The 24952-nt window shown below is 50.4% G+C and overlaps 2 protein-coding genes across 5 annotated transcripts in view; one reads left to right on the top strand and one right to left on the bottom strand.

The window, feature by feature from the left end:
* CKAP5 (cytoskeleton associated protein 5) overlaps positions 1 to 8795 on the top strand; it is a 102367-nt gene extending 93572 nt beyond the window's left edge. For all 4 annotated transcript variants that reach the window (XM_027579715.1, XM_027579717.2, XM_027579718.1 and 1 more), the window contains exons 36-44: positions 1606 to 1785; positions 2303 to 2490; positions 3019 to 3094; positions 3797 to 3985; positions 4078 to 4215; positions 4677 to 4760; positions 4856 to 5015; positions 7858 to 8009; positions 8110 to 8795. In XM_027579715.1, coding sequence (XP_027435516.1) covers positions 1606 to 1785; positions 2303 to 2490; positions 3019 to 3094; positions 3797 to 3985; positions 4078 to 4215; positions 4677 to 4760; positions 4856 to 5015; positions 7858 to 8009; positions 8110 to 8355 — 1413 coding nt within the window. In that variant the 3' untranslated portion in view covers positions 8356 to 8795. The remainder of the gene's footprint in view (positions 1 to 1605; positions 1786 to 2302; positions 2491 to 3018; positions 3095 to 3796; positions 3986 to 4077; positions 4216 to 4676; positions 4761 to 4855; positions 5016 to 7857; positions 8010 to 8109) is intronic.
* Positions 8796 to 11116: 2321 nt separating this feature from the next.
* Positions 11117 to 24743, bottom strand: F2 (coagulation factor II, thrombin). Its single transcript, XM_035723122.1, has 14 exons — positions 24518 to 24743; positions 23983 to 24146; positions 23297 to 23321; positions 22957 to 23007; positions 21408 to 21513; positions 21173 to 21313; positions 19455 to 19765; positions 19056 to 19181; positions 18851 to 18977; positions 18277 to 18444; positions 17601 to 17774; positions 17163 to 17344; positions 11530 to 11600; positions 11117 to 11379 (listed from the first exon to the last, which is right to left on the bottom strand). The coding sequence occupies exons 1-14, from the start codon at positions 24594 to 24596 to the stop codon at positions 11236 to 11238; spliced, it is 1869 nt and encodes a 622-aa protein (XP_035579015.1). The 5' UTR covers positions 24597 to 24743; the 3' UTR covers positions 11117 to 11235.
* Between the last annotated feature and the right edge of the window lie 209 nt (positions 24744 to 24952).

The following is a 24952-nucleotide window of genomic DNA, read 5'->3' as shown; positions in this document are numbered from 1 at the left end:
ATTGAGTCCTGCATCGGGCTCCCTGCTCAGCGAGGAGCCTGCTTCTCCCTCTGCCTGCCCCTCCCCCTCTTTGTGTGCGTGCTCGCTCGCTCTCGCTGACAAATAAAATCTTTAAAAAAAAAGTTAGTGCCCTTTTAAAGAAAACAATATAGTAATATCCATTATGCCATTTAAAATGTATTCTTCAGACTAAAAAGTTAGAAATAAAAACACAAGTACGTTAAGATACTGTATATACAGAGATGTTTATTGTAACATTATTTATAGTAAAATAACCAAACTGGAAACACACTGAAAGTTTATCACTAAGGGAATGATTGAGTAAATTTTGCTACACACAGTTAAGCAGCCTTTAAAAATAGAGCTATTCTTTTTTTTTCTTTTAAGATTTTATTCATTTATTTGACAGAGACGCAGAGAGGAAAACAAGCAGGGGGAGTGGGAGAGGGAGAAGCAGGCCTCCCGCCGAACAGGGAGCCCAACATGGGGCTCGATCCCAGGACCTGGAATCATGACCCAGCCGAAGGCAGACACCTAACAACTGAGCCATCCAGGCGCCCCCCCCCCCCTTTTTTTTTTAATAGAGCTATTCTTGTGGCCTTTGGGGATTTTCATAATTTTCTGTTGAACTAGAAAAGCCAGATGCAGAGATGTGTATGTACTATAATCCTCTGGTAGAATAAACAACGCCCTAAACCTTGACCCCATTTATGTGTGCATGTATGGGTGTATATGATTCTGTGAACCTGAAAGATGTTGACCAGGTGTTAATTATCTTAGGAAAAAGAGTAGGCTTCCCCCTGAAAAAAAGAGTATTTTTTATGGTGTCTGTGTTGAAGCAACATTGTTAAACAGCCCCAGTTATATAAAATTGTGTGTGCATACGGGGTATAACATGCATAATTCTAAATGAAAGTAGGACCACTGGCTTCCAGAACACCAGGGGGCACTGTTCACACTACAGTCTGTAAATGGTGCTCCCTGGAATTGTGCAGTAGGACAGCCCTGCATGAGGATGGTCAATGAAGATTGGCATGCTTGTCTGGGTGTTATTTATGTAATCATAAAAATAAAGGTCTTTTTACAGTAGTGAATGGGAAATACATGTTTTCCCATAGTAATACATTTTACCATTAGTGATAGCCAGTAGACCAAAAAGAACACCAGATCAGGATGTGGGAAGCCTGAGTTTTGAGTTTGGACTGAGTAGTCTGATCTTTCTGAGCTTCACTTTACTCATCTGGTAAATGGAAATCTTACTTACCTTACTACTTCTCAGAGCTGTTGGATGATCAAATGAGATATAATGGGTATTAAAACACTTTAAGAGATGAGACATTTAAACATAGGGATTCCCTGATGATCTGGGTAGTGAACCTTTTAGAATAGCATCTGTGACTAATTCACCTAACAGTATCTTGCTCGGTAAACATGTGCTGAATGTTTGAATACTAGTTATTTATATGTAAAGTGACTGGATTTTCTTCAAGGTAAGATATTATAAGTGCTTTGCAAATAAATATTACAGAGATATCCTTTGTAGCATTTTCCTGCTACTTATAAGTATGATGCTTGGAGACTATATCTTGGGGTTTTTGTTACCAGATCGATGAGGTCCTGAGACAGGAAGACAAAGCTGAAGCTATGTCTGGCCATATCGATCAGTTTCTGATAGCCACGTTCATGCAACTAAGACTCATCTACAACACACATATGGCAGATGAGAAATTGGAGAAAGATGAGATCATCAAGCTGTATAGCTGTATCATTGGCAACATGATTTCGGTAAGGCTCCCTCTGTAGAACGTGAGCTTCCCTTCAGTGTCTCATCCTGCCTGGGTTCTAGAGCCTGAGTCAGTGTAGTTCCAGTGAGTCCTGCGTCACTTACTGGGTTTTACTTGCAAGCTATGGACTACTTTCATCAGATGTTGGGTGACACTCCAGTTTGCCTTATTGTTAGGATACAAACTAGAATGCTTACATACTACATGCCTGATGAAGACACGCATCCTACCCGTGTCTTCATCAGGCATGGTAGGCCCTGGGTGCGTTGTCACAGATAACTGCTCACCCTAAAAGAACTTCTGGAACAGGAAGGAAGGAAGCACTCCAGTTAATTTTGGCGGTTAATTTGGCTATTTCCGGAGGTTTGAGGGAGTCTGGTGATTTTTTTTTTTCTCCCTAATACTCTGAATTTTTTTTAATACAGTAAAATTGTTTGCTAGAATGTTCCACCCACATTTATCTTCTTTGCTGTATACTCTGGGTTTCTTACTTCTCTAACACAAGGATGGTTGGATAGCTGTTTCAGATCGAGAGCCTCGCCCGGGAGGCCTCCACCGGAGTGCTGAAAGACCTGATGCATGGCCTCATCACCTTAATGCTAGACTCTCGAATTGAAGATCTAGAGGAAGGACAGCAGGTGATCCGCTCTGTGAACCTCTTGGTGGTGAAGGTGCTGGAGAAGTCAGACCAGACCAACATCCTGAGGTATAACTGTAATCTCACCCCTAGAGCCTGGAACAGCCTCTCTTTCGTCTACCCATGGAAACCAAAGTCACTAGACCAATTATAACTTTAGGTTTGCCTAGTTATGTTGATTTATTACTCTTCTCTTCCTCATGAACTAAAAGTGTTCCAACCTGAGACAGCACTAAAACTAGTAATGACTCAGTAAGCCAGCCAGCATAGTGTGTTTTCTAGAATAGGACTGTAGTGTTTGTTGGTTACCTCCCCCTTTCATGTACATTTCAGGCACATTTCTCTCTCAGCTACCAGTGACAATGAAAAGTAGATGAGGAGCTTTACCATTTATCAGGTGGTAACTGAGGAAGCTTAAAGGTTTGACATTTATTTTCTTCACAGCTGAATGTCAGGTAATCAGAGACAGTCCTGATCCATGAGCTCTCAATTTATTAGATGGATACAGTTTACACTTGGCCTTTTAATTACTGATTTTAATTGGAATGCATGTTTGAAACTTATTATTAATCATGTTGGGATTTTTTTTTTTCCTAGTGCCCTACTTGTTTTGCTCCAAGACAGCCTGCTAGCAACAGCCAGTTCTCCCAAATTCTCAGAGCTTGTTATGAAGGTAAAGTGAAATAATTTGATTTCTTTTCTTTCAAAAATGCAATACCTGGTTAAAGTGTGGGGAAAGGGGAGTTGAAAGCAGGACACAGACTTAAATCGACCAGGGCACACCTGAAAAATATACTTGGTCTCCAGTTTACACCCCAAGCTCAGGCCTGAACAGTTCTTGGCCTCAAACAGTGAAAAGGGAAAGACCAATTGTCCTAGAAACAAAAGGTAATTAGTTTGATGAGACAAATTTTATACCTTTTGGGGAAATAGGTATGTATAGCCCTGTAATATTTCGGTCTCTTCGATGGGAGACCCCAAATGAACATTTCTGCCCCATTATAATCCTGTTATTACACTGTAATAGTTTGTCTCCTTGCATTAGATTTGGTTAAGCTGTATAAACTGTTCTCCCTCGATCCCACACCCAGTTCTCCACATCTTCTCACTATTTAAGGCCCATCTCCAGGGAGTTGGGAAGAAGGTGTGGGGAGGATGACGTGGATGGCTTGTCACACACTAACCAGTGACGTGCTTGAAGTGAGTGAAATTGTTCATGTTTTAACAGCTGAACTCAAAAGACATGGTATGTTCCACACTTACCTCCCTGACCATCTTTCAGAAGTGACCCCAGAGCCTAGAGCAGGTGAAAGGTGGCAGGTATTATCTTCATTCTTCAGCCACTCCTTCTACCTTTTGTTTCTTTTTTCAATAGTGTCTCTGGAGAATGGTTCGACTCCTGCCTGATACCATCAACAGCATTAATCTGGACAGAATTCTTCTGGACATACACATTTTCATGAAGGTCTTCCCCAAAGAGAAACTGAAGCAATGCAAAAGTGAATTTCCCATAAGGACCCTAAAGACGCTGCTACACACTTTATGCAAATTAAAAGGACCCAAGGTAAGTGAGAACAGCAGCTGGTCCCTGAAGGAGCTTGAGGAGAGTATCATGGATGTGGCGTGCCGCCATCTGAATGTGCACGTCTCCCTCAGATCCTAGACCACCTCACAATGATTGACAACAAGAACGAGTCTGAGCTGGAGGCCCACCTCTGCCGGATGATGAAGCACAGCATGGACCAGACAGGGAGCAAATCTGAGAAGGAAACAGAAAAGGGAGCATCTCGAATAGTAAGTGTCCTGACTGGAAAGACTGAAGGTGGTCATCTTGTCAAAGGTATGAGCGCTGGAGCCTACCTTTCTGAGGGTCGAAGGTGAAGGCCTGGGGATTGGGTCACTCTCCTGCTATGGTGCTATGCTGTGAGCATTTCCACCTTGAAGTTTTCTTATATGAACTAGTTAGAACTGTGTGGTGGCCACACAACCAAAGGTTGTCAGATAAATCCACTGTGAACTCTACTTAATTAGGAAGGAATGGGCCAGGTCCTTCCTCATCAAGTTTAGTTAAAAACCCGTGACTGGAGGCATTCAGTGACCCAGAAAGGTGGGGTTTTCTGCTGCAGACACTGGTGCTTCTGTTATCCACAGGAACATATAAGTAAAGTCTGGGTTTTGAGACCTCTTCAGTTCTTATCCAATCATGGGTTCCTAATTAATAAGTCTAGCCAGTCCTTTGTGTCTTTCAATTGCAGGATGAAAAATCATCAAAGGCCAAAGTGAATGATTTCTTGGCTGAGATTTTTAAGAAGATCGGCTCTAAGGAGAACACTAAAGAGGTGAGAGGGGCAGGGGCAAGCCAAATGGGCATCTGCTTGATGCAGAAGGGCCACTGACTAATGTCCACCCCCTCTTCCTTTTTCTTGGTAACCAGGGCCTAGCAGAGTTATACGAGTATAAGAAGAAATACTCAGATGCTGACATTGAACCATTTCTGAAAAATTCCTCCCAGTTCTTCCAGAGCTATGTCGAGAGAGGCCTTCGGGTGATTGAGATGGAAAGGGAGGGCAAAGGCCGTATTCCCACATCCACAGGTATGGCTTCCTCCAGGGGCTGCAGGGATGAGCTCAAAATAGCTCCCTGCTTAGGAACTGGAGATTTTGATTGGCTTAATAAATTTAAGCCAATTTAAGCCAATAAATTTATACCTATGCTCCTCAGTCTGTGATGGTCACCAGTGATGTTCACATTGCTGCAGACAGTGGCCAACTGTCACCTGACTTGACCCATCACCATGTTTGATAGGGGCAGGTGTTCCCTGCCCTTGAAACCATTTCTTCCCTGTGTTTCCAGGTGTCTGTGCTCTCTTGGTCTCCTCCAACCTGGCCTTCCTGGCCTTTTCCTTCTTGGCCTCTCTGATTCTTCCTTTCTCTCGACTCTTAATTGTGGCGTTCTCCAGGCTTCAGTCCATAACCATCTCTTTCTTCTTACTCTCGTTCCCTTAATTAAATCGTGTATTCTCATCACTTGAGATCCCATTTACATGCCAGAGAGGCCCAGGGTTGTTTGGGTCCAGCTCAAACCTTCCTGATCCCAACATATACATCCTGCCTGATGTATGTCTCCAGTAGACACCGTCATCTCAGCGTGTCACATATTCCTCCAAAACCGGCTCCGTTAGCTTTCTTCTCCATCTCGGATGATGGCAACTTCGTCCTTCTAGTTCGCTTTAGACCTTTTTTGCCTTTGAGTCATGTCTTCCCCTCTGTCCGGAAATCCTTTTGCTCTGCCTGCAGACCATGCACAGAATCCTCATGCACTTCTCAGGACCTTCACAGCCACTGCCCTGGTGTGGGTATCCTCACCTCTTACCTGGTGTATGGCCCTGTTCTCCCAGCTGACCCCCTGCTTCCAGTGTTGCCTCCCCATCATCATTTCCGCACCTAGCATCAAAACAGCACTTCTCAAACATTTTCCAGAGGTTCTCCTTTTCTCAGCAAAAGCAAATGGCCTTACAGAGGTCTGCAGGGTCCTACATTGTAAGGCCTGCTGACAGCTCTAAGAGCCACCCATCTCCTGCTACTCACGCTGACTCCTGTTCCACTCCAGCCCCCACCAGCCTCCTTGCTGTCCTGGAATGCACCAGACATGCACCTGCTGGGGGCCTTTGCACCAGCTATTTCTTACATGTAGATTGCTCTTGGCCAAGATAGCCTTGTAACTAGCGCTTTCTCTTCCTTCAGATCTTTGTTCAGATGCCACTCAGTGAGACCTTTCTTAAAATTTGCAGCCTATCCTCCACCCTTTGATCAAGCACATGGTATGTCCATATGTAGCATGCCGTCCATATGTAGACATTCTGCTCATCACACTTCAAGGGAAAGACTCTTAAGGTCTTGGAGAGGCACAATTTCAGGTGTTAAAAAACAAAAATAATTTAAGAACACAATTGAAGCTTCAGCCCAGCAAGATACATGGTGAGAGGGAACACGATTATAATCTGAAAACCACAAAGGAACATGGTCTTAGAGGCAAACAGATGCGAGATTTTAAGAGTAGGAGTTTCAGGGAACTCACAAAGAAGTAAATGTGGGACAGACGTGCGTGCTCAACTCTGCACGGGGAACGGGGTCTCTCTTTTGGTATAAGGCTCCTGACCGCTGTTTTCTGTAACTGACACCTCCAGAGTCTTCTCTTTGGGTCTAGCTCCTGTAAACAGTAATTGGCAGACACTGGCGTTTTCACTGGGGAGTGGGTAATGTTTCAGCCTGACGTTAGGATGGATGAGCTGTCGTTCCTGTCATTCGGCAGGACCTGTTGAGTGCCTGCCCCGTGCCAGGCAACAGACAGAAACCTCTGCTAGAATTTAAAATCCACAAGGGCAGACACAGACACGGAACAACCTACCAAATACTACACCGTATGGCAGGTCAGAGGTGCTAAGCAGACATACCACGGTTTGCTTGATCGAGGTGGGGCCCCCTTTCTCACTTCCCAAGTCCCTTCTGGTGACATCCACAGCACATGTGCAGCCCGCACATGTGACCCCACTGATTCCGGAGTGGTTGCGTGCGGGGAGCGCTCAGACAGCAGCCCTCCCCACTGGCCCTCACGTCCTTCCTCAGTCACTGGCCCCGGGCAGCAAATTCTCCGATTGTTTACATTAAAGATTCCTTTCTTCCTATACAGTAACCTTTGGTGCTTGCTACTTTGCGATTTACCGTAAGGGAATTTTTCTTCCCAAGACCACATCTTTTTGGCTTATATAATGTGTTTTCTTTGATACCAAATTGGGTATTTTAAATGCCTATATTTTGTGATTGTTCCTTCTCAGAACGTTAAGAACCGTGATAGATTTTTCTGGTTTTTCCCTCTCCCACCAGAATATTGTTCTCTATGCTGGGGGTGACAGATGCGCCGTTCCTGTCCCTCTTTTGGGGTGTTGGACACCTGCGTTTCTGCCTCTTCCCCATGCATACACTTTCGCCTTGAGCTCCTTGTTTTCTCTTCCCTGGTGTGAATAAGCACTTCCCCCTGCGTATCACCTGGTCCAGACCTAGTCTAATTGTTGCCAGCATTTCAAGTCCAGGCGTTCTTCAGCTGGACACCGTAGCCTCGGGAGCAGCCTAGGCTTTTGGATGGCCCAGGCCAGCAGCCGGATAACAGGCTGCCACCCCCCTGCGGATCCCAGGATGTGGGCGGACAGCCCAGCTTACGCTCTGCTCTGTTGTTTCTTGAAGTTCTTGCTCAGCTTATCTAGTATAATTCAGAGCACCCTTTATCACCAACTCCAGATGGGACTTTGGTGGATTTTTTTAGTCTTTACAGTGGTGATATCCAAGCCCCAAATCGTTCCCTGTGGCGACAGATGAGCCCGGGCGGTCTGGAAGTGGGACGTGTGTGCATTGGAGTGTCCTCTCCCCGTCTCCTCTCCAGGCGTCTCCCCGCAGACGGAGGTCACGTGTATGCCCGCCCCCCCAAGCACGGTGTCCTCCATAGGGAACACAAACGGAGAGGAGGTGGGACCGTCTGTCTACCTGGAAAGGCTCAAAATCCTCCGCCAGCGGTGTGGTCTGGACAACACAAAGGTAGCGCTCCTTCCCTTCCGTGTGCGCAGGGCCAGGCCGGCCCGCTCTCCCCGAGCTGGGGCCTGACCTGCTCCGCCGCTGTGTCTCCTTCTCTCCACAGCAAGACGAGCGGCCCCCGCTGACCTCCCTGCTCTCCAAGCCAGCAGCCCCCCCGGTCGCCTCTTCCACCGACATGCTGCACAGCAAGCTCTCTCAGCTCCGGGAGTCCCGGGAGCAGCACCAGCACTCGGACCTGGATTCTAACCACACTCACTCTGCCGGAGCCGTGACGACGTCCTCGTCCTCCACAGCCAACATTGACGACTTGAAAAAGAGACTGGAGAGGATAAAGAGCAGTCGCAAGTGAAGCCGCCCCCGGCCCGTGCCCCGCAGCTCTAGGTCACTAAACTCGGCGTCCCCCTCGCGGCAGGGGCTCGGCGGGCCCGGCGCTCGGACCTGCGGAGGCGGCCCCACGCGGGCCTCTGTCCGTACTGCTTCTCCGCCGGCGCCTTGCCTCTAGCCGACTGTCCATGTTGTAGTTTAGTGCACAGACTTGTCAACAGCTGCCCTCCTCTCGGCTCCGACTAGTCTCCACAGCCTTTGTCTTTTATTTTTAACTGCTCATTTGTAAAGTCGTCCCGATCTTTCCTAGCTTTTCACCATTAGAAACTCTTTAATAGTTCTCCTTTTGAGTTTGTGAGCTCCTCTCCCCGTAGCCCTGAAGGGTCAACTGTATTCTGTATGAATGCATGGCATGATACAACTAATTTAAGAGTCTTTTATAAATAAAGTTTGCATTAACTAGAACGGTCTCCCAAGATGCTCCATACCTGGGCAGCTGTCACGTATCCTTGGGACCGGCTAGCCACCCAGCCAGCGGAAGCGGAGAAGGTACTGTGTGAGGAGCATGCCTCGTCGGGGCACACAGACTCATGCTTCTGCTCCCCTGGAACAGGAGCAGCTCCCGGGGTGGGGGGACAGATCAGTCCCTGTCTTCCCCCATCTTGAGGTCCTGGTCATGACTTCCCTCCCATCAGCACTGCGGTGCCAGGGAGCCCTCGGGCTTCCTGCCACTTTGCAGTGAGCTGGGGCCCAGGACGGGCCGGGCTGCAGTGCTCTCCGCACAGGGACTGGACTCGGGGGCCTCTGACCGAAGGAGCTTCCCACGTGCTTTTCGGGGCCCCTCTGAGTCTAGACCCATAGTTGCTTCCCGTTCAGGTTGAGTGAGGACTGGAAAGTGAACAGAGGAGTCGCCTCCAGAATAAATTCGCCAGGGTCTCCCTCCACGGTCAGAAAAACTCATTAGTACTGAGAGGCTCTGGATTCAGATGGGCAACTTCCTGGGCAGCCAGGAGGGTCAGGAAATTCTTCTAGATGATCTTTTACCCAGCCGGCCCTCAAGAAATAAAAGGTTGACGGAAAGTGAATCCTGTTGATTCTAGTCGAGCTTTTCAGGTGGGGCCTGCGCTGCCTGAAATCACACTTCCCTCTCCCCCTGCAGTGGGGTCGGGGGAGTAGCCATTCCCTGGAAGGCAGGCAGAGAGTTCGGTCGCTGCTGGGCTGGGATGAAGCATTTGGAAAAGAGTGGCTGTGCTTGGGTCTTACAGCTATGTTGGAGGGAGTCTTGAAAATGTGAACCCTGGTTTCAAAAGCAGAGTTGGGATATTCTAATTCTTAATCCCTTCCCCGCTCTGGTGAAAGCTCTGGGCTGCCAAGGTCCTGCAAACTCACGGAACTCCCAGTTTTTTTTATCCTGCTTCCTGGTCGACCAGAACCAAACAACAAGGGCCAGGAACTCAGTCCCAATTCTCTGTTCCTTGATGTACTGAAAAATGGGAAGGGCAGACAAAGGGGAGGGAAGTGAGTAAAAGTGCCTACCTTTGGTCCCTTCCCATTTCACACCACGAAGTTTAAAGATCGTCAAAGATTCGCGGCCAAGCGCAGCAAGGTGGTGGCGGCCACGCTCTTCCCCCGCCTCGCCCCCGGGCTCAGGCACGAGACTTGGCCACGGTCCTGCCGAGAATCATCCAGCAATCCGCAGGCCACAACAGTTGGAAGTCAGCGTGGCACCGGTTGCAGGCTGTGGTGCCCAGCTCCCGAGTCACAAATGCCCTGGCGGAAGGGGCAGCTGGGAAGTTGGTGGCGCCCCGCGGAAGGCCATGTGTCAGAGAGCTCCAGCCCAGACCGCTGACCTCTGCCAGCAGTGACCTTGAAGAACGTGCAGCGACAGGGCAGCTTTAGGTCCCATTTCTTAGAGAAGCCAGTTGCTGGAGCCTGTAACTCGTATGGGACTAGAAAGTCCAGGAAGCAGGCACCGCACCCACGTACTCCTGGTAGGGGCCAGGGGAGGGGAGTGGCAGAGGGACCTTGCGCCAGGCAGCAGGGGAATGAAAGCGGCGGTGACCCGGGGACCGCATACTGGGTCCTGGGCTTCCTGCCAAGTACACGCTGCAAATTACCTAATCTCATCCTCACGGCCGGATTAGGTAAGGAATGGCCTCATACCTTCTACGTAAGGAAACCGGCTCGTGGAGGTCAGTCATGGTTCTTTGTAAGGGTGTTGCCAGACTAGGAAGGCAGGCCGTCGGACGCTGGGGCCCATGCTCCTAACCGCCCTCTCCCACAACACTCCCAGATGAAGGCACTTAAAATACTGAGACTTTGGGGGGCATTAAATCTGATGTCACTTTAATGGTATGTGGAAGGATATAGGGACTTAACTAGGAAAGTCAGAGGTAAAGAGATAGATGTACCTACTTACCCCTCCTTGCTCTGGTCTGTTCCCTCTGCCTCATCTCTGGTCCTGGGACGAGCACCTTACCGCCCCAACAGCAGAGCGACTGAACGCCCAGGCTTCAGTATCTTCTGTTTCAAGTCCAACTTTAACCCTTCTCAGCTGTGTGACCTTGGACAAGATACTTCTAGTCCATCTCCTGACCTACCTCTCATGAGCATTACATGACAGAACCCATGAAGCCCCGAGTGTGGAGCATTTTCAGTGCTCAGCCCCTCAGGCCACCACCTCCCCGTCACCTGCCCCCCTGTTCTAGGAGTGGTGGGCTCGCTAAGTCCTGTTCCTCCAGTCGCGCTGGCTCTGAGCTGCCCACGAACACACCGGAAGCATGGAGGCTTGTTGACCGGCACTTTTATTGAGAACTATATAGTTTTAAGAACAAACCACAAAAATAATTCTGCTGGATTGGTTTCTGTGATTTTGCAGTGAGGAGCCTAGAATGTGAGCAGCCCGCTAACTTCCAGACTGATCAATGACCTTCTGTATCCACTTCTTCAGGCGGAACACGTGTGTGTAGAAGCCATATTTTCCATCCCTGTCACAGCCTTCACCCCATGACACGATGCCCATTTGATACCAGCGGTTGTTAAAGGGGCTCTGAGGAAGAAACATGGGGTTTCCAAGAGGGTGAGTCCAAGGCATGGCAGCAGCACCCTGTCAGGCAACTATTTCTGAAAACAGTCCCTCCTAACTCACCCCCAACCCCCGGAAGGCCTACCCACCCTCCTAGCCTTTAGCGACGCTTACCTTCATGACAAAGGGCCCCCCACTGTCGCCTTCACAGGCATCCCCTCGTTTCCTTTCACTGGGCTTGAAGCCTGGGGAGAGAACAGCAGTGCTTTCACTGCACAGCTCACCTCCCACCACTCCCCTTGAAGAGACCTAGGTGGCGAGTGTCCACTCGACCCTCCGTGGTGCTCTTTCACGCCCCACTTTCTTATCCCCCGCCCCATGCAATCCTTTAGCATGGGGCCTCTCAGCTCCATCTTCAACATGCATCCCAGCCCAGCCACTTGTCACCGCTTCCACCCCTCGTCACAGCACATGTAGCTCTCCCCTGAACTACTGTCCCTGAATTCTACTCCCCCCCACGTACAATCCATTCGCCACCCAAAGGCAGAGGACTTAAAAATACGTTAGACCCACAGGTGGCTTGAGGATAACGGCGGTTGCCTTTAACCAGAATCTCCCCACATGCCCTCCATAAACAGTAAGGAACAACATGCAGAACAACAAAAGCTACACACCCACCCCGTCACCATCAGCACTGGAATACAGAGAATACCCAAACTTCAAATCAATACATTGTGCATCTAATATTAACACTTATGTGGCGATGAGATATGAGTAGATGAGTAGACATATCTACTAGAAAAAAGAAGTGGGTGCAGTTGAATTGGAATCTTGTAAATGACCCCAAATCTACAAAATGACAACTGAATAGATCCATACCAAGATACTGTAGGAAAACAAAAAAATAAGACTAAAAAACAGCTAACAAAAATTCTCCCCCAAAACACAACCATGAAACAGAAAAAACCTATAACTGAATTAAATTTCCTCAAGCCGATTTGTACGATGTAACAAAACGCCTTGAATCAGAAATCCAAAAATTAAAAATAAATGGACAAAACAATAGGAAGAAATGCAAAGCAGAAAGGGATTGAAATGGAATTCAGACCAAAGAAGAAATCTGAACCTCTCAAAAAGAAAAATAAAACCATGGAACAAAACTAATATTTATGACATAATCCAAGAAAACGTCACAGAAATAAAATAAGATTTGAAGGTGTATGCTGAAAGGAGCCATACTAGGTAGCTGACAAAACTGACCTGAAACACTCCACTCTGAGACAGAGCCCAATAAAACTTCAAAGATGAAGGAAAAAGCCTTCAAGGCCTCCAAGCAAAAGAGACCAAATACCTTACAAGTTCCAAAGAATTACACCAGCATCTGATTTTTCAAAAACTGCAAAGTAACAACAAAGCCATATTTTTTTTTAAAAAATTGAAGGAAATGTAAGCCATGGATTTTATATGCAGTCAAGCAGAGCTTAAGGTGTCAAGACAACAGAAAAATAATCATAAACACATAAAAACAGGAAATTCTACACCCATAACTGTTGTTGAAGCATCTACTAAACGGCAAGCTTCATCCAACCAAGAAATGAAAGCTTCAGCAAAAGGACTGATTAACTGTTCTGACAAGTAGAAAAAAATGCATCTAAAAATATCAATGATCTTGAAAGAGGAAAGTAAACTCCTTCACTGCTGTGTAGCCAATAGGTGGGAGTTAACAATTAAAAGGTCATATATATAAAAGGAACTAAGGGCATTTCAAAAAGGTAGAAGCCCAAAGATAATCATTAGAGCAAAAATATATAAATTTAAAAACACAAAGAAAACATCGCATAGGGAAAAAACAGAGCAAATGAAACATGATACATGTAATAATTACAAAATAATATGAATATTAATTCAATTATATCAATAAATATGAATGGGCTTAACTCACCTATTAAAAGAGGAAAAGACTTTCAGTTTGCCTCGCAAAAAGCAAGACCCAACTATGCTAGACATAACAAAGTGATTCATAGAGGCTCAAAGTAACGGAATGGACAAAGGTATATCAGGTTAATGAGAACAAAAAACAGTGCGCCTGGGTGGCTCAGTCATTGGGCGTCTGCCTTCGGCTCAGGTCATGATCCCAGGGTCCTGGGATTGAGCCCCACATCGGGCTCCCTGCTCCCCGGGAAGCCTGCTTCTCCCTCTCCCACTCCCCCTGCTTGTGTTCCCTCTCTCATTGTGTCTCTCTCTGTCAAATAAATAAAATCTTAAAAAAAAAAAAAACGAAAACAAAAAACAGAACAGAGATGGTGATCCTGAAATTGAAAATAATTTGAAGTATACTTTTAATGCTAAAAGCCACAATTCACAACGAATAAATAACAGTTATGAATATCTGCACTAAACAGCACAGCAACCACATTTATAAAGCAATTCAAGGAGACAGAAATACATTAGCAGAATTTAACACAAACTCTGTATAAGACAGATCAAGTGAACTGAAAAAAAAATAAGGATATAAATGACCTAAACAGGGGGACACCTGGCTGGCTCAGTCGGTGGAGCGTGCGACTCGATCTTGGGATTGTGAGTTCGAGCCCCACACTAGACGTAGAGATTACTTAAAAATAAAATCTTTAAAAATAGATAAATTAGGGGCGCCTGCGCCTGGGTGGCTCAGTCGTTAAGCGTCTGCCTTTGGCTCAGGTCATAATCCTGGGGTCCCGGGATCAAGCCCTGCATCGGGCTCCCTGCTCAGCGGGAGGCCTGCTTCTCCCTCTCCCACTCCCCCTGCTTGTGTTCCCTCTCTCGCTGTGTCTCTCTCTCTCTCAAATAAATAAATAAAAATCTTTAAAAAAAAGGGGGAGGGTAAAATATATGTGTGTGTAAGCTCATTTGTGCAAAAGGATATACAGGAAGAAAAAAAAAAACCCCTCAAACTACTGAGAATGGTTGACTGTAGAGCCCAGATGGAAATGGAGTAGAAAGGATGGGGGGTAGCAAAAGCATAGAAAGGAAAAGAGAGTGTCAGTTCTCCAAGTATACCTCTTTTAAAGGGTCTGAGTTTTAGACCCATGTTAATACTCCCAAAAGAAATAAAAACAACAAAGATGGGAGGGGGACCCCAAATTGAATATAATCAGAAACAACTTAGCCTAACTGTATTTTAAATAAATAACACAGCGAAGGTGGGGGGGAACTGACCCAAGTTCCTTTTGAACACAGCATTTCAACTATGTACAGACGCTAAAGACAGAAACTCTGTGAAGAAATGCTGAGCACCAGTGAGTAGGATTGTTCCTCACAGTGAGATGGATGGGTGATTCTGAAACAATGTATTCTAGTAAGGATCCAGTAAGCTTCTAGATGATGAGTAACAGGAGTCCAGTTTCTCACTGTCAATAGAGAGTTAGAAATATGGAAAAGGAGAAGCTAAAATTAATCCTGCTGGATTGCAGTGGGAGGTTTCAGATATAGAAACTGATAAATGACAAAGAAAAATCGATCTAGATGTCACCGTATGCATCGTACACATATATTCTAGATCTGTCTGCTGAGAGGACGCAGAAGCAGTAACACCCCAGTAACAATGTGCACACGTAGCACCCAGATTGTGGTTTCTAAACACCATTCTCCACTAGCAGGGAATCGGAGAACATCTTGCTGTGCCAATGTAAGAAGGTACTCAGGGAACAACAGGGACATCAAAAGTCACAGAAGCCAGGCTGAGAGGACTCCCACTGGCCAAACCTGGATAATTTGAAAATCAAAATAAATGAGGATAGTAGCAGATTATAACTCTTAGAATAAAGACCCGTGAGTCCACACTGATAGAATGAAAGGAGAGGTCTTCCTTCCTTCCAATGAAACCATAATAAACATAGAAGGAATGACAGAATTGGAAAATCACCATTTGGCAGCCCCCGGAGCTGGGAGAACGGTTTGATGGGAAACCGATGCAGAGGGTCAAAGCTGCTCCCCACAAGATACTTACAAACAAAATCTCACAGCGAGAAAACCACCAGATGCAGACACCACCTTAACCAAGAGGTCAGAGTTAATCTCCCCAGTTATGGTGAGACATAAGGACAAAGGGACATCATGGGCCTTCCCTTAAAAGGACACAACCTCACTTGGCCTGAATCTGATCACAAGGAAACCAAAACTTTAGACAGACCAAACAGGGCCAAGTGACAGGCTCACCGGGCTGCACTTACGAAACCTGTCAAAGTCATGGAAGATAAAGAAGGACTGACGACTACAGGCAATGTGTGATCCTGGACTGGATCCAGATGAGAACACTTTTTTCCCCTTTGCTACAAAAGACATTACTAAGTAGGACAACTGGAAGACACTGGAATAGGTCTACAGATTAGATAACGGTATTGTATCATTAACTTCTTGATTTTAACAACTGCACTTGCTATGTAAGAACATTCTTGTCTGGATAGACTCATGTATGTGGGTAACAAGGCATATGTACAATTCACTCTCAGACAGCATGTGTCTCTGTGTGTATTGACACACACAAAGTGCAGGGACAGAATCTGGATGACCGTATACAGGAATTCTTTATATTATTTTTGCAACTTTTCTGTGAGTCTGAAATCACACTAAGAAAAAATTTTTTTAAGTAAGCTCTACGCCCAACATGGGGCTTGAACTCATGACCCTACGATCAAGAGTACCATGTTCCACCAACTGAGCCAGCCAGAGCCTCATACTAAAAAATTTTAATTTAGACCATCTATTCACCTCCCCCCCGCAACCCTCCCAAATTCCCTATCTCAGTAAAAACCAGAGGGGCGCCTGGGTGGCTCAGTCGGTTAAGCGACTGCCTTCGGCTCAGGTCATGATCCCAGGGTCCTGGGATCGAGCCCCACATCGGGCTCCCTGCTCAGCAGGAAGCCTGCCTCTTCCTTTCCCTCTGCCTGCCCCTCTGCCTACCTGTGCTCTCTGCCTCTCTGTCAAATAAATAAATAAATAAATAAATAAATAAATAAATAAATAAATAAAATCTTAAAATAAAAACCAGAGTCCCTCCAGATCCCAAAAGAACTGCCTATCCTCTGTCTAGCCCACTTCCCTCCCCTCTACTGCTGCCCTGCCTGTGTTTACTGCACTCCAGCCACACTGCTGTTCCTCAGACACCCTAAGCAGGTACCCACCCCAGGGCCTTTGCATCTGCTCTCCCTCACCCCGGAGTGCACTTGTCCTAGACTAGCTCACTTCTTCACTTCTAGTCTCTTCTCAGAGAGACCTTCTCTAACCTTGTCCAACCAGTCTATTTATACTGCCCTGTCCCCATCTCTCTCTCTCCCCCTTACTCTGCTTCATTTTCCTTTCTGCTACATTCTACATCTGTTTATGGACATTCCCTCCTAGGAAGGAAGTTCTGTGAGGACACAGGCATTGTGTTTGGGTCCTTGTAGTAAACACTGACCACAAAAGGCATTCAATAAATATTTGCTGAATGACAAGTAACAAGGCTTTTCCCCCACCCATGGCCTCATGCTGCTATCTGGACTCACACGGATCGACCACTTAACCAGTGACTAGCACCATGCCTAGCACCTTACTATATACATACTATCTCATTTAGCCCTCACCCAACCTCATGGAACAGAGACTTGCCTCTCCATTTTAGAGAGGAAGAAACTGAGCCTCCGAGAGGTTATGCAACTTTGCCCAAAGCCACTTGGCTTATAAGTGACCAGACCCAGGACTTGAACGGGTTTGCACCCTTCACGTGTCTCAATCCTCCCGCCCTCCCCGCACCCCGGCCAAGGCCCAGACACGCCCAGGGCACTTGCCAGCACAAAACATGTTGTCGGTGATGCGGATCCGAGTGGAGGCCTTGCACACCTGCCGCTCCACAATGGGCAGGTTCACCACCTGCAGGACGCTGGGCTGCACCTCGGCAACGCTGGACATCCACATCTCCTTCAAGTTGCCCCAGCCAGTCACCCGCCCTTTGTATCCGGCGCGGAGCAGTCTTTGTGGGGGGGAGGAAGAAGGACTTCGTGAGCCCCGACGCCTCCGGAAGTCCCACCAACACCCCGCCCCAACACTGTCCCTTGGAGACCAGAATCTAAAACGCTGGCGCAGAAAGAATTTCTGGGTTCACTTCAAGCCTCCCCACCCCACCCCACCCCCAGCCCCAGGCCTGGAAAGGGGAGTGTCTGTCGGGCCCAGAACCCAGAACCCAGCCCAGGGCCACTACCGGCCGCCCTGCACCCCCCCAGCCCCACCTGACTGCGGTGTCCTTGTCAGGCAGGCACACGGGGTGGATGTAGTTGCTGAAGGTGACGGGCTTCTTGAGCCTCAGCAAAGCCACGTCCCGGTCCAGGTTCTCCCTCCAGTTGTACCTGGGGTGGATGGAGATCTTCTCCAGCATGGAGATCCTCTCGATGCTCCGCTCATACCTGTGGCAAACAGGAAGACGGGGGAGGCTGTAAGCCACCTGGTGGAGGGCAGCCAGTCCCTGCCTGCCCTCCGGGTCCAGGAATGGGGGTGACCCTTGGGCCACCCTTGAGGGGAGAGGGCTGCCTCCGGCCCTGACAGCGTCTGCAGGCCTAAAGCTGTTCCGGGCTTCGGAGTCAGAGAGCCCCGGCGGGTCGGGGAGGAACGCAGGCCGGAGCCCTGGTCCAAACTGCCTCCCTTCACAGCTCACACCCGGGCCGCGTGCTGGTGCCTGCAAAGGAGCTAGGGGTGGCCCAGGATTTCACTCTCTGCGAAGTCTCAGTTTCTCTTTCCCCGGCTCCAAGCCTCAGTCCTGACGTGGCCAAATGGCCTTTCCAGCCGAGACTGCTGGGTTTTCTACTGTGGGGCATGTACAGACATGTCCCCCCAGAGCCACCAGAGCCCCTCCCAGTCACTCTGGAGGACTCTGACCCCTGCCAGACATCCACGGACCCCGGTCCGTACCTGGTGCGGGAGTGCTTGCCAATGCGCACCAGAAGGTCATTCTCGGTGAAGTTCTTGTCCCAAGGTGGGTACAGGAGACAGTGGGCAGCCGTGAGGACCCAGCGGTCACTGATGAGGCTGGCCCCACACAGCAGCTCCTGGGGACTCTTCCGGAATAGCATCACCTGCCTGGGAGAGAGAGTGGGAAGCATGAGGAGCTGGGGGGCTGGCTGCCCCTCCACGTGCCCTAAAGTAGAAAGTCCCAGGTTTAAGCGCAGGACAGAGGTGCCTGCTGGGCCCAGAACCCAGCTTGACCTGGCTGCCCTGGCCGACTGCGGCCTCCACATGACACCGAGAGGCTGCCTCCTGCTTTCTGTAACCCTCCCCAGCTTCTGCAGGTCCAGAATTTGCACAGCCTGGCATAGCTCTGGGGTCAGAACCCTTAAGCTCTCTGGGCCTCAGCTTCGCCTTCTGCATGTGAGAAGCAACACCCCTAATCCCAGAGGGGTGCCACCTATCACCATCTGGGAAGCCCAGGCCTGTGAGGGAAGGGCGGCCCCGGCAGGGGACCCAGGGGGCCGCCCCCACGACGCACCAGGGCGCGAGGCCAATCTCTGCGTCCCAACCGTCCACGATGCGCCCGTCGATGTAGGAATCCAGAAGCTCGTGTTCCGTTTTGTCCTTCACCGACCTCTTCTCGAACAGAGGCCGCAGCCCACAGTCTGCACAGCAAGCCGGGTGTGAGGGGCCGAGCTGTACCCCGCGCCCCCCGCGCCCCCCCGCCGCCCCCGCCGCCTCACCTGCCTCCCCGGCGCCAAAGGTCTTCTCGTTGAAGAAGGGTTGGAACTCCTCTTCGCCGGTGCGTCCCTCGATGGGCGCGTCCGGGTCCTCGGCCAGCCCGTCGCCCACCTCCTCCACCGGCTCCTCTGCAGGGAGCAGGCACGGCTGGGGCCGGGCCGAGCGCAGCGCCCCCCCTTCCCCGCCCCCAAGCACCCCGGGAGGCCCTGGAGGCCCCTGGGTGAGAGCGCAGCGCAGGCGGCCTCGGGAACTCGGGGTCCGGCCTGTGCTGGTTCAGCGGCGCGTGGGGCCAGGCCAGCCCGGCTGCCCGGAGACCCGGCTGCAGCGGACCGCGCCCCCGGCGGCGGGGCAGCCCCGCCCCCAGGCCCCGTCCCCAGCCTCAGGCCCCCGCCCCGCCTCACCGCAGTAGTCCAGGTCGCAGTACTCGAAGCCACCGGGGTCCTCCGACACGTAACACCACGCGCCCTCCTCGTCCCCGTCCGGGTTGCGGCAGAAGTTCTCCACCAGCGGCACCTCAGGGTTGAAGTCCTGTTCCTTGCTCAGGGCCTTGACCTGACTGCTGGCCCAGGCCAGGCAGGGGGACCCATGTGCGGTCACCGCCTGGCGACCCTGGTAGTACCGGCCACGCTCAGGGAGGCATTGCTCCGATGCAGGTGACAGATTCACCATGGAGCCGCTGGTTCGTGGGGTCAGCTGCACAGTGACGCCCCCCCCGGCCTGGTGGGTGGGGAGGCAGGGGAGCAGAGTGGGTGGGGTGGGACCACCGGAGGCCAGGGGCTCAGGGTTTGACTCCCTGCCTTGCCACCTTCTTCCTATGTGACCTCAGGTAACTTGACCTCTCTGAACCTCACTTTGCTTGCCTGTAAAAGGGGTGACTGATACCATTCTTGCAGGGTTGAGAGATTTAAACAAAATACACACTGTGTCTGGTGCATCATGAGGCAGAGATAGCAACTCGGTTTCCCCTCCTGGGCTATCTGTAATCTATCGGTAGTGACTGCCTGGAGTTTTTACAGAAGGAGTCTATTTTTATAGGGGCACAGCAGGAGAAGTAGCTGGGATGACTGAGGATGGCTACATGCGCAGAAAGTCAATTTCAGCCCGACTGCCCAGTGTGGGGGTGGGCAGGCTTGGTATATGGTAACTGCTTCTGTTATCCTGACTGGTCACTTGCTATAAGACCAGTCCCAGGACCAAGTATTGGGTCCAAGAGGGATGCATGGAGGACCAAGAACACCAACCCATATTTGGTAGATTGATTGCTGGTACTAATTCTTTAGTACCCCCGCCTTGATCCACCTCCTCTGCCCCATGGTTGTATAGGCAAAGGTGTACTTCTCCGCCTGCTGGCTTTGGTCTTGAGCATGTGGCTCGCCCTGGCCAATGGAACGTGGGCAGAACGGATGCATCAGTTCTGAGCCCAGGCCTTGAGATACACTGTGTGTCTCTCAATAGTTTTTTGCCTCGGCCAAAGGGAGATGGTGCCTTTCAGCCTCAGCCCCAGGATGAGTAATGTGGAGCAGACCAGGACCCAACTCACACAGGGAGCCAAGCTCAGCTGGAGCCGTCGCTGGAAGCGGAACCAGCAGCCAAGCCCAGCCTACAGCAGTGGCCACCCCAGACACAGGCGAGCACAGCTGACATCAGCTCAGCCGCCCAAGCCAACCCTCAGACACAAGAAAGAAATGCTTATTGGTGTAACCCCTGAGCTTTTGTAGCTGTTTGTGATTTTGTGGGGTTTGCAGCATTATTGTGGCTAGAGCTCACTGACACACCATGCGAAAGAATAATGACAGCATCACGCCGGGCTGGGCCATATGAGGTTTGCTCTGTGGTGCTCAGAAAGGGGCACGTCGACTGAAATAGTTAGGGAGGGCTTCCTGGAGGGAAGAGGGCCTCGAGCAGGAAGGAAAACATATTTGGAAGGAGCCACAGCCTGGGTCACAAGGAAGCAAAGCCTGGGAAGGCAGGAGGATTCCAGCTCTCTCTGGTCTCCTGCCTTCACTGACCCACAGGCCCAAATATGTTGTAAATGACTAACCCATGCCTAAAGGTAGCCAGGATCAGGCCCTATGGAGACCCCTGAGCCTTGGCCATCAGCTGCCCAGCCCTCCCCAGCTCACCGCACACAGGGATGCTGCACTCCTCCTTCCGCACGGTGGGGTCTGTAGTATAGCACCAGGGCCCAGTGGTGCTGCCATCCGGGTTACGGCAGAAATTCTCCTGCAGGTCGGCCCCAGGGTGGGTGGTAGAGTTGATTCTGGAATAGGAAATTGCTCAGCAGAGGCCATACCCCCTGTCCAGTGTCTGCCAGCCCATATTCTCAGCCCACTGGCCGACAGCCCATCACTCACTCAGGCTTGTGTGGGTAGCGACTCCCCCAGAGCTGGCACTCGATGCCTGACCGGGTGAAGTTCACGTTCCCTCGGTAGTTCATGCCCAGACCTTCAGCGCAGCTACCTGCAGAGACCCCAGCCCCAGTCTCTTACCCTGAGGCCCTGCCCCTCTCTCACTTAGCAAAGCCCTGTCTGTCCACCTCCTCCAAGCTACCGCTGCTCCATGACGCTTAACCCACATTTCCTCAGCTACCTCCTCTGTACCCAGCCATTCACCGATCTGTCTCACAGCACTCACCAAAATTCACTGAGTGCCCACCACCCATGTGACAACTGTGTGTCAAGACACTGTGCCAGGCACTAAGGACATAGGGAAGAATAAGACATAGTCAAGGTAGGTCCCTGCCCGCATGGAGCTTATAGTCGGTGGCTCCTCGTGGCCAGTAGGATGACAAAGCGAACACGGTCCTTCTAATCTGGCCCTGGTCTACCCGTCCTGTTATCAGAGATCCTCGTGTCAGGGTCTTTGCACAAGCTGTTTCCTCTGCCTGGGCATGCTCTTCTGTTTGCTCATCAGTGCATCCCACAAATCCAGGTGGAACTCTGCTTCTTCTTGGGGGGTTGTCCCTGATCCTGCCAGCAAACTAAAAGCTCCTTCTCCTGGCATTGTCTTGGCACCTGGAACAGAGCTTTTCCAGCGATCACACTGATATTTTGTATTTTTGTTTCCCTGTGAGATTGGGAGCTCCTTCATTCTCTTAGAATCCCCAGCACATGACACAGTGCCTGGTACATAGCAGGGGTTTAGTAAAATTCCTATTGAATAAGTTACTTAACAAATAAAAGGATGGAAAAAAAACAAACAAAAGTACGTTAAAAAGTGGTTAAAGTGTTACTGTTAAGAGCTGGGGTCTATTGTTATCTTAAAGGTGTATTCAGAAGACTGGGGAAGTGGGTGGAGGCTCATCGCAGGCTCCGCAAGGTGATGGCATTTGAACTAGTCCTTGAAGGACAGGAAAGTTTGCAGGAAATGGTATAGTTGTTCCAGGGGAAGATGACAATGAAAGCAAAGGCCAGGAGGCAGAGACACATGTTGGCATGTTCAGAGAAGTGCTTGCTGTCAGAGTAGCTGGGCATCTGGGCCCATGTTTTGGTGCAATGGTAGATAAGGCCAGAAGGGAAGGTTGAGGCCAGAACCTGCCAAGTCTGCCCAGCTAAGAATCCTGTGCTTTATTCTGGAGGCACTGGGGAGCCACCCAAGGTTCTGAAGAATGAATGTGACCTCATCAGGGCTCCGCCCTGGGAACACAGGGAAGACTGACTGGCGGGGACTCGCATGAGAATGAGGCCTTAAATATGAATTCCTCATCCATTCATGCATTTGTTCCTCCAACATGAATCCTCTTCCTCACTGCCGGGCACAGAGTCAGGTGCAAAGGCATCCTTGACCGCAGGAACAGAACGGCAAGGTCAGATGCCGGGCCACAACTCCTAACCCACCCCACTCTGCTCTTCTCCCAGGCTGTCTGCTCACACCCTGCCCCCCACCCCTGCATCGGCTCCTCACCTTCCAGACATTCAATGAGCTTTTCTCGAGGTTTCCTCACCGACTCACAAGCTGGAAAAGACACAGAAACACTTTTGGGATTGGGGTAGGGACAGGAGGGGCTCAAGTAGGGGGTGGGGGACAAAGTGTAGAGACAAAGAGATGGACAGATAGATCGAAGGAAGGAAGGAAGGAAGGAAGGAAGAAAGTAGGTAGGTAGGTAGGAAAGGAGAAAGGAGGGAAAGAGGCATGGGTGGAGGGATGGATGGCTGGATGGACCAGAAGATTCTCCAGAGTAGAACATTCTCTCATTGGGGTCCCCAGGACTCCGTTCCAGGAGCAAACCCTTCCTAGTGCTCACCTGTGTACTTGGTCCAGAATACTTCCTGAAAAATAAGAGCCAGCATGAGGGTGTGGCATATCCTGTTTCATTTCATTTTGTTTTTCAGTAGACTTTATATTTTCCCCTCATACTTTTCTCTTTCCCTTACCCTGGTCATGCAGGGGGCAGGCTCTGGGGAGGTTTGTGGTAGGTTCTTACTTTTGTTTCCAGAAGCCCAAGCCCACTGAGGAGAGGAGTATTTGAGGAGAGGGGAGCCCCCTGCCATCCAAGACCAAAAGGGTTCCCATAGGTGGGCTAGATTGAAGAATGGGGGGCATGGGGCCCAGGCAAAGCCCTGAGGAAAGGCTGCACAGAGCTCTTGGAACCCTGAGGCCTCGCCAGAGTCCCACACCCCACAGTAGCAGCAGGGCTGAAGCCATGAGGGCCGGGGCCTCCAGAGACCCCAGTGCAGACAGACATCAGAAGATGGAGGAGCCCCCGATGACCTGGAGCCTCACTAGGCTGCCAGACCTTGACATAGCCCTGGTGTCTGGGGCCTCCAAGAAGGGCTGAGGTCACTCATCTTGGCAGCCCAGTGAAATGAGGCCCAAGAGGACATTAAGTTACTGACAGCTGAAGAGCTGGGACATTCCTTGCGGGGCCCACCTGGGAGGACCTCGCCCACCCCTCCCCAACCCCGACCCAGTGCGCAGCCCAGCCCTCACCGTGGCGATGGAAGATTCCAGGGCCTCAAAGGCCTCCTCATAGCTGCACTGCTCCTCCACACACTCCCGCTCCAGGTTCCCCTTGCGCAACTCCTCCAGAAAGCCACTGTTGGCGCGTCGGACCCGCTGGAGCACCGAGAGCGCTTGCTGAGGGGCCAGGAACACTGCAGTAGGAGGGGCGTGGGACCGTGGACTCCGTGAGCCAGGCGGTCTTGGCCACCGTGGGGGCCGGAAGCAAGCCTAGCCTGCCCTCCCGACTTCTGAAAGGGGACGTCTGGGATGGTGGCAGGACCCAGAAGGCTGCCGTCGGTAGCCCACTCGCTCCCCTCCATGCACTGGAGAGCCCACTCCCCATATGGCAGGAGAGACGCAGTGCATCCACACCTGAGCGCCCGATTCCTTCCCTCAGCTGTATGCTGTAGGCTGAGACCCACTCGGGCGTCAGCCCTGTTGTTCTCGGTCCAGCCAGGAGGCCCCAGCCCGTGGGCCCATATCCCAGCCTGTCAGCCTGTCCCAGCCTCCAAGCCCCTCTTACCATGCTGGCTGGGCACAAGGCTACACAGGACAGCTAGGGCCAGGCAGCCAGGTACCCAGAGGCCTCGGATGTGCGCCATAGTGTGTCAGCTCCTGGGACTCTGAGGACTTGTCCTGACCACTCTGGGTTAATGTTGAACTAACATGAAGAAATCAGCCAAGAGGGAGAGGTCAGCAGGTCAGGGCCATGGGACTAGTGTATAGATAGTCCACCCTGCCATCCAGGAAGACAGGTCCTCTTGGGACCAGGGACAGATGGTCTGGGAGGAAGTCACAAAGGAAAGGCCAGTGTAAGTAACCACCATCGTCCAGCCCCTCCCTCCTGAGATATGGGCCAACTTGGGCTAGTAGGGTCACAAGATCTTCCTGAGGCTGCTTCCAGTCCTAACACATGGTGATGATTGCTTTGATCTCTGTGAGCGTCAGTTTCTTCATC

Source organism: Zalophus californianus, chromosome 11, assembly GCF_009762305.2.
Source record: "Zalophus californianus isolate mZalCal1 chromosome 11, mZalCal1.pri.v2, whole genome shotgun sequence".
NCBI lineage: Eukaryota > Metazoa > Chordata > Mammalia > Carnivora > Otariidae > Zalophus > Zalophus californianus.
Note: the sequence above shows the minus strand (reverse complement) of the source record. Positions and strands in the feature narration are given on the sequence as shown.